Source organism: Gopherus flavomarginatus, chromosome 1 (genome assembly GCF_025201925.1).
Source record: "Gopherus flavomarginatus isolate rGopFla2 chromosome 1, rGopFla2.mat.asm, whole genome shotgun sequence".
In the NCBI taxonomy this organism is placed as follows: Eukaryota; Metazoa; Chordata; order Testudines; family Testudinidae; genus Gopherus; species Gopherus flavomarginatus.
The window spans coordinates 273,905,780-273,921,506 of NC_066617.1; the positions used below are offsets into that span (position 1 = coordinate 273,905,780).

A 15,727-nucleotide genomic window follows, 5' to 3' on the forward strand; every position below is an offset into this window, starting at 1 on the left:
TGTGTCAAGTGGTTTGTTTGTTGTAAGTGTTGGAAAAAAATATATTTTGTATGTGGTTTCAGTCATTAGTTAGAGGGAAAATACAACAGAAATAATCAGGAAGCTAGAACGCTCCTGTTGGGATTATTGTCTTTGCGTACTGTAGGTCAATATTTTTGTTTAATAGCCCACAATATTCTGATGTCTAATACAGGAAAACATCTTCATTGACGTATTCAATCATCCTACTTTGAGTGCAGTGATATTGTCTAAGACTGTATCATCGTACTGTATCAAGTCTTATTTCTTTAATTTTTTTCTTTTTAAACAAAAGCAATATTTTGTTGTTGAGAATATCAAAATAGCTTCCATTGGGTCTCAACTTTCAAAACGATGACTAATACCCTTACTGTGGTAGCTAGAAATCTTCAGTGATCAATAAGATTCTTTTCTAAATAACATTTCAAATAGTAAAGTGATAGAGTTGTGGGTGTTGTGTTAGGTTTGTATGTATTATGAATATTACTATGCATGCAATGTGAATGAATTTTGAAAAAAAATCTAAAATGGTTAAGTTTTATTTCTAAACAGAGCTTCGTAAGAAACACCACAGAGAGAGGACATTTAATACTTCTCAGAGAAGCTTCTATAATTTTTCTTGCTTAACAATAAAAGTTTAAGTTCAGAGGTATCCAAAAATAGAGAACGGAAAAAAGATTTCACGTTATGGAAGCTTCAGACAACTTAATCAGAAATGAGAAACTGAACCTAATGTATTGATTTGAAAATATATGCTGTGACTGGAAATAACAAATTAAGTAACCTTAAAGGGCTTTTTGTGTATTACAAAGTAGTAGTGTTCAAATAATATTAAAGTAACATTTATTACTAACCTATAGTTGGCAATAATTTAGTGAAATACATTTTTTAGATGGAATGGCAAAGTAATAATAAAAACATATTTATAAGTTTTCTATCTTTTTATACTCAAACAACTTCTTATACACCAAGATGGGAAGGGAAAGGAAAGTATAAAGTAGTTTAGATATGGAATCACAGTTCAAGGATCTGTTGTTATCAAGAACGTGTGCTTCTTCATGTATAGCTCCACAGTGTTCACAGTGTAAAGCATTATTTTAACTATTCCATTTTTTCCCTTTTTCATCTGCAGTAGGAGAATTTCTTTTTAGTTCTCTGACTTGCTCATTTACATCTGCAGTTTCAGTGATTAAATTCTCATTTCTCTGCTCTTGTTGTGGATGTTGTTGCATTTTATAACACTTCTCAACATAGAAGAAGATTGCTCTTTGTCAGTATACAGAAAGTTCAATGTTGTTTACTAATGAAACCTCAATGAGAGTGCTGACTTTGCATGATTTTGCTGATAATAATATTTTATTTATCTCTGCAGGTCTCTCTCTGTCTCTCCCTCTACTTTCCTACCTTCTGCATTTTTTTTTATCATTAACATTCCAGATTTCAGCTCATAAAGGCTAGTGGAAACTAGAGCCTTACCCTAACTTTTCAAAGATTTTCATGGGATCTAGCTGTATAACCAAAGGGTGTAATGGAGCTTCATCTAATGCCATTCTGAAAATGTCTGAGTTTCCTAGCAATTTGAATAAATACTATTGTTTGTTTTTATTAGGCCATTTGGAAATCAGAAGATCTATCATATTCCTATCAAAGCAGTTGCCCACATTTGTAATACCCAGACTGTTACTTTTTTTTTTTTGATAGCATTACTTCTGGAAAGTGTAATCTTGGATAAAATTTTAAAAGTGCCAAAACCTCATTTTCAAAAGTGACATGCATTTAGGGCTAAATCCACAGAAGAACTTCACTGACTGTTGCAGCTGAGTGCCCTAGCTGCGGCACTCAGACTCCTCATACAATGCATGGGCACAGTTAGGTGCCTGTGAAAGGGATCATCAAAAGCCAGCAAGCTGAGTGGGGAACCATCTAAATTAGACATGAGTTAAATGCAGAGGAAAGAGGTGAGGCTTAGGTCCAGATCCTCAAAGGTGTTTAGGCACCTTACTGCCATTGATCTGGGCCTTAAGTGTCTGAAAAGCTGAAGGGAGGTGCTACCCTTCACTTGAGCCATGAGCCACTTCTTGGAGTTAGGCACATAAGGCAGGTCAGCCTATCCCCTAGCATGCAAAACCCAGACCTTTCTTGTGGAAAAACAAGAGAGAGGGAGAGCTCCCATCATAGCTAGGGGTCTAACAAATTTGCAGCTATGAAAACTGCATCGCAGACCATGAAATCTGGTCTCCTCTGTGAAATCTGCTTATACTAGAGGGTGAAAGTATACAAAAGTGCAAACTGGGAATCCCAACCCACAAGGGGGTCGCAAGCCTATTGTAGCGGGGTCATGGTATTGCCACCCTTACTTCTGTGCTGCCTTCAGAGCTGGGTAGCCAGAGAGTGGCAGCTGCTGACTGGGCACCGAGCACTGAGGGCAGTGCCACCACTGGCAGCAGCACTGCAGTAAGGGTGGCAATACCATACCATGCCATCCTTACTTCTCAGTGCTTCTGGCAGCAGCTCTGCCTTCAGAGCTGGGCATACAGCCAGCAGCTGCCACTCTCTGGCTACTTCCCCCTGGTGCCTTCAGAGGTGGGCACCCAGTCAGCAGCTGCCACTTTCCTGCTGCTCAGGTCTGAAGGCAGTGCTGCCACCACCAGCAGCACCGAACTAAGGGTGGCATGGTATGGTATTGCCACCCTTACTCCTCCGTTGCTGCTGATGGTGGCGCTGCCTTCGGAGCTGGGCAACTGGCCAGCAGCTGCTGCTTTTCAGCCACCCAACTCTGAAGGCAGCACAGAAGTGAGGGTGGCAATATGGTGACCCCGTACGATAAGCTTCATGCCCACTTTTGGGTCAGGATCCTCAGTTTGAGAAATGCTGTGGAGAAATCACACATTTTTCACGGTTTGGTTATGGCATAAATAGCATATCTCATGCATGTGTAACACATCTGTGGAATTTGCTGTTGTCATAAACAGATAAGTAAGAGTTAATAGAACAAAAGTGCTTCATATCTCTTTTGCCTGGAAAGGGTTAACAAGATCTGTGAGCCTGGCTGTCACCTGACCAAAGGACCAATCAGGGGACAGGATACTTTCAAATCTTGAGGGAGGGAAGTTTTTGTGTGTGCTGTTAGAATTTGCTTGTTCACTCTGGCGGCTCAGACGTGCAACCAGGTTTCTCTCCAATCTCCCTGATACAGGTTCTTATAGATCCAGAATAGTAAGTACTAGGTAGATAAAGCGAGTTAGGCTTATGGTTGTTTTCTTTATTTGCAAATGTCTATTTGGTTGGAAGGAGTTCAAATTTGTATTTTGCTGAAAAGATTTTAATTTGTACTTGTATACTTAGGCTGGGAGGGTATTTGCAGTGTCTATAGCTGAAAGACCCTGTACCTATTCCGTCTTAAATTTACAAAGATAATTTTTAACTTTGTTCTTTCTTTAATTAAAAGCTTTTCTTGTTTAAGAACCTGATTGGTTTTTTTTTTTATTCTGGTGTGAGACCCCGGGGAGGGGGTCTGGATTCACCAGGGAATTGGTGGGGAGAAAGGAGGGAAGGGGGAGAAAGAGGCTAATTTCTCTCTGTGTTAGGATTACTTTCTCTCTCAGGGAGAATCTGGGAGGGGAAGAGAGAAGGAGGGGGGAAGGTGCATTTTCCTCTGTTTTAAGATTCAAGGAGTTTGAATCACAGTGACCTTCCAGGGTAACCCAGGGAGGGGAAGCCTGGGAGAGGCAACGGTGAGAGAAAGGGTTTACTTTCCTTGTGTTAAGATCCAGAGGGTCTGGGTCTTGGGGGTCCCCGGGCAAGGTTTTGGGGGGGACCAGAGTGTACCAGGCACTGGAATTCTTGGTTGGTGGCAGCACTACAAGTACTAAGCTGGTAATTGAGCTTAGAGGAATTCATGCTGGTACCCCATCTTTTGGACACTAAGGTTCAGAGTGGGGAATTATACCATGACAGCTGTTTATGCCATGACCAACCCACAGAAAATGTGTGATTTCTCTGCAATTTAAGTAGACCCCTAATTATAGCAAATAGCTTGGTGATTAGGGGCATGCTCCTGGATTGTAATGAGCAGAACAGGGACTTGAGCCCATATCCTAGGTGAGTGCCCTAACCACCAGGCTATTGGGTATTCGTGGGTGGACCTTTCTCAGTCTCTCTTGCTGGATCTGTTTCACTTTGTATAAGTAATTAAATATTCATTTTGAGCATGGACTTGAATTGGTTCTCCCAAATCCCAGGTGAGTTCCCTAACTACTAGGCTGTAGAGTCTCTCTCTTTCTCTACCAATGCATTTACTAGTTGGTACACTGAAAACTTAAAATGAAGTAACTTTGACTTGCACTTAATCATTGAAAACATGTGCATTTGACATATTTAGGTTTAACAGTAATCAAATTTTAAGCATATAATTAGACATAAGAAATCACACATTGCACATGAGAAGTGAATTGATATACAGTATATCTATTTAAAAATATGCATGCATCACAGTCTGCAGCTGACCCCCCTTTGTGAAATTTGATTTGTATGTGTGAAATAATGGAGACATAATTAAACATGTTTATTTTACTGTTGTCAAGGTATTATTCCCACTTTGAACGTTAACGTCCAGAAAGTGGGGACCTGCATGTACCCTTCTAAGCTTAATTCCTAGCTTAGATCTGATAGCGCTGCCACCAACCAAAAATATAGTGTTTTGGTATACTTCCTGTCCCCCAAACCCTTCCCTGGGGGCCCAAGACCCAAACCCCTTAGGTCCTAAAACAAAGAGAAATAAACCATTCCCCCTCTTTTCCCCCTCCTAGACTTTCCCTGAGAGATCACTGTGATCCAAACTCCTTGAATCTTAAAACAGAGAGGAATTAACCTTTCCCCCTCCTTCTTTCCCTCCACCACTCCCTGGTGAGTTCAGACCCAATCCCCTTGGGTCTTAAACAAGGGAAAAAATCAATCAGGTTCTTAAAAAAAAGAAAGCTTTTAATTAAAGAAAGAAAAAGTAAAAATTATCTCTGTAAAATCAAGATGGAAAATGTTTACAGGGTCTTCAGCTATACATAGACTAGAGGGACTCCCTCCCCCCTAGCCTAAGTTACAAGTTACAGCAAATAGAGGTAAAATATCCTTCCAGCAAAATACACATTTGCAAATAAAGAAAACAAAAGACTAATCCGCCTTCTAGCTAGTTCTTACTATTTTGAACATGAGAGACTGTTTCAGAAAGATTGGAGAAAGCTGGTTGCACGTCTGGTCCCTCTTAGCCCCAAGAGTGAACAACGAACAAAAAAAAAAAACAGCACAAAGACTTCCCTCCACCAAGATTTGAAAGTATCTTGTCCCCTGATTGGTCCTTTGGTCAAGTGTCAGCCAGGTTCACTGAGCTTGTTAACCCTTTACAGGTAAAAGAGACATTAACCCTTAACTATCTGTTTATGACAACTGTGCATAAATGGTGACGTGTTATGACAATCCTGAATTGTTAAGGAGCTAAACTGATTTACCTAATCGATAGTTTATGATTCTCTAACTTGGGCAGATTGCTTATTGACATCAGATGTAATAGGGGATCCCTAAAAGAGTGATGTGTCAGAGCAGAGGTACACATCAGAACAAGGCTAAACGAGTGAGTTCTGAATATATTATATTCACCAACAGTGTCAGTTTACAACAAAAGAGTTTTCAGGTTTTATACTTTCTTTTCATTTTGAATTTGACTAGAACATATGGCAAGGACTATCTTTTAATTTCATTGCCACTACATGTGCCACTATAGTTGAGGGTGTGTTTCAACTCTGGTTAAAGGTCGACCTGTTTAAGCCCTCTAATTTCAACATACTTAATCAGATTCCTTTGAAATTTGGTGTGCCTTAGGAAGGTTCAGGGCAAGATTAGCCACCCAAATTTGGGTTCTTTGAGCTAGGGGTTGTGGAGATATAAGACTCCCCTGCTTCCTTCCAAAAAATAGACATTTTCCAAAAAATTTCTAGTGGTTATGTTTTTTTACACAGAACTGGAGATCACTCTGTAGCTGGGATATGGGTTGAAATGGTCTCAATCTGTCAGTTTTTCCCAAAGTAGTGCCTGACACCCACTAAGCCTTTGAGGCACCCAAATTGTGAATTGTATTTAAGAATGTATTCACTTCTTCACTTGTATAGATGTATAGTCTGGAAGGATTACCCTGCACGTGCCTCAGCAAAGAAAAAAAAACATGAGATGGCTTCTGTACAGCCACTTTATGCTTGGCTGGGTATTCAAGTGTATGTGCTGATGCCATTGCCCCTGGTGAGCACCCCTTCATTGGTGTTTCTTGTCCAAACCTTTGTACAGCTATGCAGTAAAGATTTAATAACTGATGTTTCTTGCTACAAGTAGTCTCTATTATAATATAATATGTTTTTATTGTATGAGGATGTTTACTGAGAACTCAGCAATATAGTCAGCTGCCAGTCTACCCAAAATATTTGTTATATCAGGTGGGAAGGAACTGAAGTTGGGGGGGGGGGCAGGATGGGACAGGGGCAGGGCACAGGGGTTGCGGCTGCAGAGAGGGCAGGAAATAAGGAAGGGTGGTAGATAAGCCTTGGATGGGTTGTTTGAGGAAAATATATATTTTACTAGCCCCTGGTGGGGCAGGCCACAAGTGGCTACATCCTGATCTCCGGGCTGATTATTGTGGTGTTTCCAGACACTTAGCGCTCAGCTTTGGAACTGATAGTGTAGGTACCTTGATTGCTCAGGGAAATATGCTGCCAGAGTTGTCAGTGTGTGGTTTCTGGGTGATTCCTGGGTCACAAAGTTACAGAAATTTGCAGGAGAGCAAGGAATACATCATGGCGTGGGGATTACTGCCATAGGCTGATTGGGTGGAGACAGATGGCCTTCACGGGCATCATGTTTTGTCCACTCTGCAGTATCTTAACTGGTTGTGATCTACCAGAGCTAGCAATAATTCACTTGGGCAAAAATGAGCTGGGCCTCATTCCTGGTGTACATTTTATACAGGATACCATCTGAACCTACAATTTCATGTAACCATCATTTAAAGCATTAGAATCCTCTCATATTCCACCTCACCTCTCCTTTTATCATAAAAGCACCAAGACTTGCCACAGATATAACTTTCCCTGGTTCTTCTTCAAGTAGTGTTCCTATGATTGCTCCACTCCAGGTGTATTCATGTCCCTGCGCCTCAGATCAGAGATTTTTGGTAGCAGTGTCTGTTTAGCCCATACATTCCCTCTCCCAGTCTCATGCTCTGCTTTGCTGCTATATAGCACTGTGAGGGCAAACCGCCCTCAGTTCCTTCTCCACTGCCCTGGCCTGAGGTGTGTAGGCTTAGCAGAGCCCATTGACAGAGATTCTTAGTGGCTTTTTGTACTCATTTTCCATAATAATAATAAAAATTCTGTTAGTTAATGTTAATAATTCCTTCTTCTCTTTTCATTTCTTAACTATTCTACATGCAATTTTTTTTTTAATTTCCTGAGTGTAAGTTAGCTTCCCCTAGTTCTTTTCGTTTGAGAAGTGAACCCTAAAAAAGGGAAAGCCTGGCTCTGCTGAGTTTAAATGCTGTCTTTCCTGTCAGGAATCTATTTCTGTCAGTGATGGCCATTCTTGCTGCATTTGCTGCCTCTAGAATGGCACTGATGGAGTCTCGTAGACAATTGATACCAAGTACACCTGTACCGGAAAAGGCTATGGCGAGATTTGCTGGCCATTCTTCAGAATGCAGAGGGCTAGCGGTACTGATGAATCTCTCCACTTCAACTGTTCTGGTATCACAGGAATTTTGGTTCCCCAAAGACTAGATGGCCTTGGAGATGCCTGAATCACCCTTAGTAGGCACCAACATAACTGTGATATGAATACGCCTAGCTCCCTGTACTTACATGCAGTACTGAGACATTCTACTCCACCATCCATGATTCTTCCACCCTGTCAGGCAACTACAAGGAAGATGATGGGGATCACCTATACTAACTCTCTGTCCAAGGTTCTCCATTACAACACCAGGGAGCTAGCCATGAATGAAATGAGGTACCTTCAATCTGCCACCAGAGTAGAAGAGACACCCATTCAGTTAATATGAATACCCTTCGATGCCCCCACCCATGCCCTTTCCACCACCTCAGTGGCCATACTGGGACGCTGGGGCAGCATATAGATAATAATTTTCGAGGACCTCTGGCATCACCCAGAGGGATAAAGGAAGGCGAGCTCCTTCAGCTTGAATAGCCAGATCTCCTGATCCTCAAAGAGGAGTCCTTTGAGGGACAGGAGGAGATACTCCGGTGACCAACATTTCTTCATCTCCTGATGACACAGTCATACCTCCCCCACCAGCTACAGCAGATAACTTCAAGCAATTTCAAGATCTCTTTAAGAGAGAGTGGGTTCCCTGCAAATCCCACTTGAAGAAGTCAGAGTCACAGCATAAATTGCTAGACATCCTGCAGATGTCTTCATCAGCAAAGATTGCACTCCCCATCAACGAGGTGCTGCTTGATCTGGTGAAAACTATATGGCAGACACCAACCACAATATTCCCCGATGTGCAAAAAGGTGGACAAATACAGAAAAAGAATGGTGGTTGAAGACCCATTCTGGATCTAAGGGCACTCAACAAATTTGTAAAAATACAACGTTTCAAGATGGTTATCGTGGCAGCAGTAAACCCATCTCTTGGGCAGGGGACAGGTTCTCGGCCCTTGATCCACAAGACAATTACTTTCATATCACAATTCACCCATCCCACAGGAGGTTCCTAAGGTTCACTCTGGGTCAAGATAATATTCAATACAAAGTGCTCCCATTCGGTCTATCTTTGGCACCTAGGGTGTTCTCAAAGGTCCTTTTTGTGTTAATGACGCACCTTCACAAACAAGGCATTATGTTATTTCCGTATCTAGATGTTTGTTTGCTCTAAGCACATACCTTCACTGGCACCTTTAGAGACACATGAAAGATTATAAATTTATTCCTACAACTAGGTCTACAACTAAATACCCAAAAGTCCACTTTGACCCCATGCAACAGCTGGAATTTATAGGAATCTTGAGGGTTTTTTTTGCCCACACTGCTCCTGTTGCGAGGCTGTTCCAGAACTTCACTCCTCTGATGGTTAGAAACCTTTGCCTAATTTCGAGCCTAAACTTGTTAATGGCCAGTTAATATCCATTTGTTCGTGTCCACATTGGTTCTTAACTTAAATAACTCCTCTCTCTCCCTGGTATTTATTCCTCTGAAACAGGCTTCTATTTTTCTTTTAATGGTAACTGTCCAGTGAAGAAACTTAGGCATCCTTTATACAGGGCCAGCGCTTCCATTTAGGCGACCTAGGCGGTCGCCTAGAGTGCTAGGATTTGGGAGGGCGGCATTTTGCTGCCTTTGGCGGCAATTCGGCGGCAAGGGGTCCTTCCGCGCTCTGGGTCGTCGTCGGCAATTCTGCGGCGGGTCCTTCACTCACTCCAGGAAGGACCTCCCTCCACCGCAGAATTGCTGGGAGCGCGGAAGGACCCGCACGTAGGGCGCCAAAAACCCTGGTGCCGCTCCTGCCTTTATATCTGGTAACTCCTGCAAAATAAAATTAAATGAAATTAAATAATAAAAAACGTTGCAAAGGAGAACAGTTGGGAGGACACAAAGGAATACAGTTACATGGTTCTAGAAGTCATCAAGAGCAGGTGTACTCTTGCATTTTGATATAATCACAGAATACCATCTACCACTGCTCATAGTGCTCACTTATTATGGAGGTTAGTTTGTACAAATTGCAATTAGTTACAATTATAGTTAGTTTGTGCAAGTTGTTATGAGCTACAGTTAGTTTGTGCAAAACTGCAATGTCCTTCATATGATGAATTCTTTGAGTCTAAAAATAGACCTTTCAGTTTTTTTTCTAATAATCCCTGATAATCAGTATGAGGTTTCAAAAAAATTTCAAAGCCAGTATGTGCTAAAAGCGGGAGTCTTTAGCTCTGCATTCAGCCAGAGAGAGAGACATTTTCAAAAGTTAGGATTTGAATTGTGACTACTAACTTTTCATTCTCACATCTGATTTTCTTCTGGAAATGATCAGTTTTCAATAACCACCTATTCAGCAGCCTACTCAGAATTTCCATCTGATTTTATGTTCTAAATTTTTCTTTAGTTGAATAACGGCTTTATTTTTTCTTTTTTCTAGCAGAATTTTCCAGAGGTTCAGTTCACCTCTTTCTAAATTACTTGTATCCCTAAAGGTTGATTTTATTTTATTTTGGTCTGTGTCTTGAGGTGTTATTCAGAAAAAATTCCATTGTGGGATTTATCTGCATTTTTGGATGCTGAATCAGAAAGCTCATTCTAATCCGTGAAGTATAGATCTTTCAAAGAATCATATTGTCTACTTTTTTTTATGCTGCTAATATTTTTCAGCTTTGATTTTCTTCTCCCTCAGTGGAGGAAGTTATGTTAACACAGTTTGCAGTGTAGAAGCCCTGTTGGATCCCAGCTGGTTTCTGGATTTCCAAGAAGAAACAGATAAGAGTCCTTTTATGTTCTTTACTTGGGAGAAATTATAATCTTATTTTTAGATGCAAACCTCACTGCAGTTATCCATACATTTGTGACCAACATCCACACATTTGGATTAATGAAATGTACTCAATTGTGAGACCAATCAGAAACTTCAACTAGTGCAGGATATGGCTGAATGAAGAGGTGCTTCTCTCTGGGAGTGTATTATGTTGATATTCTGTCAACTGAACGGACTTCCAGTTTCTTCAGAGTGATCTGCAAAGCTTAGCATAGTGTAATTTCTTGTTCTCTGAGACTGCTTCTCTATGTTCCATCTTGTGCACTGAAATTATCTTGGAATGCTCTTCCTGATAGGCTACAGATTTAAAATCAAGTGGGGTTCTAGCAACAGGCCTTTTTCAGTGGTGGGGAGGGTCTTTGATTCTGCATCTTGCTTTACCCAGGATTCCAAAAGAGGCTGAGTTTTTTTTCACTTCAGGGAATACTGCAAAATCCTCCTCTTTTCTTAGGTGATTTGGTGGGGTTTGACTATTTTATTTTTGTGCAGGAAAGGTGGGTTTTTTTGTTTTAGCAAGAGATGCCTTACTTATAACAATCAAAACTGTATTTAATTAAGAGGCATATTTATTGTGATGGGGTGAAGATGGGGATGCTGATTAATTCAAATGCTTATCCAACAAATATTTATGATTTTTGAGGGAAAGAGTTTGTGCCAGGCTGTGAGACCTGGTTTAGAGACACTACATTATTCCTAGCAATCATACAGTTAACCCTTTCTTTAGATTTCACATAGATGTACTGGGTCTGAGTGAGTAAATATGTGGAGCTGACGGGCCCAATCAGGCACTCAGAGGGGACCAAGGTTACTTTGTTTCTCTTTGGTAATCAGAGAAGAAACATTTGTGAGCAGGCTGATCTCCTCAGCCATTTGTTAGAAGGCCAAATTGCAGGTCAGCTTGTGTTTTCCTATATTGGATTCTATGTTTACGTAATAAAGAATTTGCTTTTTTTTCTTAAAATGTGCGCACCAGTGTCCAGAGGAGAGCTTATCTCACTTGGAGAAATACTTTTCGGTTTGTTTTGTTTTTGTTGTTGTTGTTGGGTTTTTGTTTCTTCCTCTTCTCTCCACCCCCATTCCTCCACTCCACCACCATGCAGGGTTTGATCTCTGGTGTCAGCAATGAATGATCAAAGATGCGATGGATAACACAGTTAGGATTATGGCTTTCACCACTGTTACTATTGCATATATTGTTGATTTTAACTTCAAAGCTATTCTAGTATACTGAGAGGGAGAAACAAGTAACCATAAGGTGGAGTGGCAGATTATTTTAAAACCTGGATGCTGGGAATTGGGATTTCCTGTTACGGTCTAACTGCATAATAAGGCATTGTGCCATGATGACATGAAACACTTAAGCAGATTGCATTTAAGGAAAGTATAAACATTATGAGGACATTTTAATCCAATTACATAGTAACTAGCTCAGTAGCAGATTCCAACAAGTGCTAGCCAGCAAAGTAGGCTTCTGGTCAAGCAATCTCTCAGCAGAGTTTTGCTTTTAAGGTCTTGTGACGTATACTATCTATAGAATCACATTCTCATCCTGTGGCAATACAGTAGGTAAGAAGCTTTCTCAGCACTTGTGATTTGTTGCAGATTATATGGGAGACAAATTAAGGGGTAAATCTTAATCTAGTACTCTTTGTGAGTAACCAGGTCAGGGGTTGGACACATCCCTAGAGTTAGGGAGCATGGGAAGAGTAGCTACCTTATTAAAGCGTCTTCAGAAGCCTGTACAGCACCTCACCCAGCCCCTCCATAGAGAGAGGATTGGAGGGTCTGTGTAATAGATGTGTTTCCTAGGACCTGAGTCACACCCTTCCCCTTGCCCACCTATGGCTTAGCATATCTCCATCTGCCCTCTGCTCCCTGATATGCAGGAACCATGAGGAAATGGGGATATTTGCCTTAAAGTGCAGCTGTCCTCTTCCAGTGCCCCCACTTATGCAGTGGAACAACCAGTTCTGGTGCTAGGGGACCTTTTGTGGAGACAGGGGCAGATTTTGCCCCTAAATGAATACCTATTAAAAAAAAAAAAAAAACCTCTATGCACTGATACCAAAATATAAGCAAATACAGCAATACCTGTTAAGATAAATACCTAATTACTCTATCTTTTGACCATTAAGAATGAGAGAACAGAGGTTCTCATTTTTGTTTAAGTAAGAACTTAATGCAGTGTGAATACTCGTATTTTATAGACTTGTTTCTGTGCCTTTCTACTTCTCATATGAAATTAGAAAATTTAATCTTTTTAAATCTATAATATTAAAAAAAAATCCTGTGACCTGGCCTAATTTTTGTAAAACTTTTCATAGGCAGGAGGATGCAAGGGAAATCTGTCCATCTTTGGAAGAATCACTTCAGTGTGTTGTAGGAGCTCCATGTTCAGCAGAGGAAATGAGGTCACTTTATAAACTCCTTGAGGCAGGGACCCTGGTTGAGATCCTGGCTACACAGAAGTCAATGTGAGTTTTGTCACTGATTTCAATGAGGCCATGATTGCAACCCTTGTCTTTTTGCATTTGTCTATAAAACTTCTTTCCCTTTTGTACGTGCACATTGACAAATTAATATTTCTCCAGTTTAATTAACTATACTCATTTCTACATTTTTCGCATTATGTTTTTGAGGACTTCTGTGTTTGGACTAATGCATCCCGCTATTTATGTTTTCTTTTTGTAAACCCTCACTAGCATATCAGCTGCAAATAAACTTTGTTACATTGTTGCAGTGCATTTTACACTTGGCAATTGTAACATCTAAATTAAAAGCAGCTCAATCAGAAATTAAATGATTATTTATTAAGTCCCTATCCTACCAAATGTAATGTTTGCTACTATGAACAATCACATTGAATAGGGCTCTCCGTTTTTGGATCTGTGAGGTAGGTTATCAGCAGTCGGGGGGGGAAGCAAAAATGACATCTCCATACATTCTTTTGCATAACTTTCCCCTTTTGGACCTTGATCTTGACCGTTTTCTATCCTGTTTGTCTGCTATTCCTATTTTTCCTCTTTATTAGAAAAGGCACTCTTGGTGCATATGCTGGATCCCATAGAGGAGCTTTCAGAAGAGGAAAAAGGTAATGATGGGATCAGTCAAAAATGTAGTGGGCATTACCTGTAAACATTTTATTTGACAATAAAAATGGATAATATTCTTTGATACCGACAATATTTTTCTGTAGTTTCGAACATGCTTTATGTAATTTGAGCAAGATGTATGACTATCCCATTTGTTGTTCATGCTTGTAAAATATAATTTCTCTACCTGGATTCAGTTTATTCTGATGGGGATCTAAAAAATTATGCAATAAGTGTGTTCCATACATCTCTCTAGTATTTGTATGTTTTAATTTTACACAAATGAACACATTCTTATGAAACTCTTTGTATATTTGTAAAACAGCAATATTAACTAACCAAAATAACCTAGTATTAGACTAATTAACAAAAGATCATAAGGCAATGGTCTCTGGTTTGCTAAGGTCACTTTGCATAAGCTTAAAGTGGCCAGAGATGGTCCCTGGAGGGGAACTCTCCAGAGATTTAAATCTGGTGATGATAGTGCTGCTGCTTTCTATATTAACTTTTCCACCCTCCATGTAAGATGATGGGGGCGTGAGGAGTGAGCAGGATGGGGAGGAGGGAATTTGTGGTTGAGTTGAGCTCTGAGGTGCCGAGTCCTCTACTGTCCTAACACCCCAGGGACTTTTTGCAGTTAGTGAAGTGAGTGCTGCTCTTGTGAAGCACTAACTCGAGCCAGGCCTAGGCAACTCTTAATTATCGTACCAAACCCCACTGTCTGTGGCAGCTCCTCCATTCCATCTGAGTGCAGCTTGGATAAGTGGAGAATCAGGGCCCTAGGATTTACCATGCTAGAATAAACACCTAGTAGGTATCCTGCCCCTGGCAGTGGCCAGTACCTGATACTTCAGAGGACCCACCTTCTCTCTCATGTCGTATTTCACATTTAATACACAGACAATTATGCAGAACTGTGCATTAAAGGAAAAATCCTTCTTGACGCTCACAAGCAATCAGTTTAAATTCTGAAGGAAAAGATATGATGTGAGAAATGTTAATACTTCTGTACAGTGCTTCAGTGTGGGATTTCCCAAGGAACAACCAGCTGCCCTCACCCATTTTTAGTAGCACTCGCCTGCATTTTCTCCGTCTTTCCCCCAGTCCATCTGCTGCTCCTGTCTGCTATTTTCTATCTTATATGCTGTGTTGTTGGAGTCGTGTCAGTCCCAGGATATTAGAGAGACAAGGTGGGTGAAGTAATATCTTTTATTGGACCAATTTCTGTTGGTGAGAGACAAGCTTTCGAGCTTACACCGAGCTCTTCTTCAGGTCTGGACTTCTGTGAAAGCTCAAAACTTTTCCTCTCTCACGAATAGAAGTTGGTCCAATAAAAGATCTTCTATCTTGACTGATTATCCTTGATTCCTTTGATTATTCCTGTTTGTCCTTTATTCCTTTGATCTGCCCAAAAGTACATCTTGCAGTACTAACAAAGAAAGACAGAAAAGACAGAAAGGTCAGTATGTTCTTGTTTTCAGTCACAGACATCTGTGAGGGAGAGTATGAAAATTGCTGGGCATAAAGATTACTTTTTGAGAGAAACATAGAAATTGCCTGACAGAATCAGACTTGAGGTTCATCTAGTCCAGTATCCTGTCTGACAGTTGTCAGCACAAGATGTTTCAGAGGAAGGTGTGAGAATCCCACAGTGGAAAGATGTGGGATAATCTGCTATCCACAATAAATATAATCTTGGTTTCAGTTAGAGATTCATTTAATTGTTGAACCGTGAGGTTTACTATCCCTTCCAAAATTTCAATTAATTACAACAGTTCTGGATATTCTTGATACCCCCTATAAACATCCAGTCTGTTTTTGAATCTTTCTGAGTTCTTGGCTTCAGCAAGTTCCTGTGGACATGAGTCCTCAGAGAGTATCAGAAGAGCTGAAAATTGAAGCAACCAAGAATTTTAAACAAGGTTTTGAAATAATTTACAACTTGCAGACTTTTTGTGGTTTCGCGTTCCCTGATTATGCAGTGTACCTAAAAGACTTTTGTTTTTTATGGCTTACAAAAAACAATTTCCATTCTGGAATA

General features: G+C 40.5%; 1 protein-coding gene across 5 annotated transcripts in view; it reads left to right on the forward strand.

Annotated features, from left to right (window-relative positions):
• The window catches only part of DZIP1 (DAZ interacting zinc finger protein 1), an 81,387-nt gene that overhangs the window by 39,177 nt on the left and 26,483 nt on the right, over positions 1–15,727 (forward strand). For 3 of the 5 annotated variants that reach the window (XM_050948299.1, XM_050948314.1, XM_050948306.1), the window contains one exon: positions 13,626–13,685. The exons of the other annotated variants lie outside the window; for them this stretch is intronic. In XM_050948299.1, coding sequence (XP_050804256.1) covers positions 13,626–13,685 — 60 coding nt within the window. The remainder of the gene's footprint in view (positions 1–13,625; positions 13,686–15,727) is intronic. 5 annotated transcript variants of the gene reach the window in all.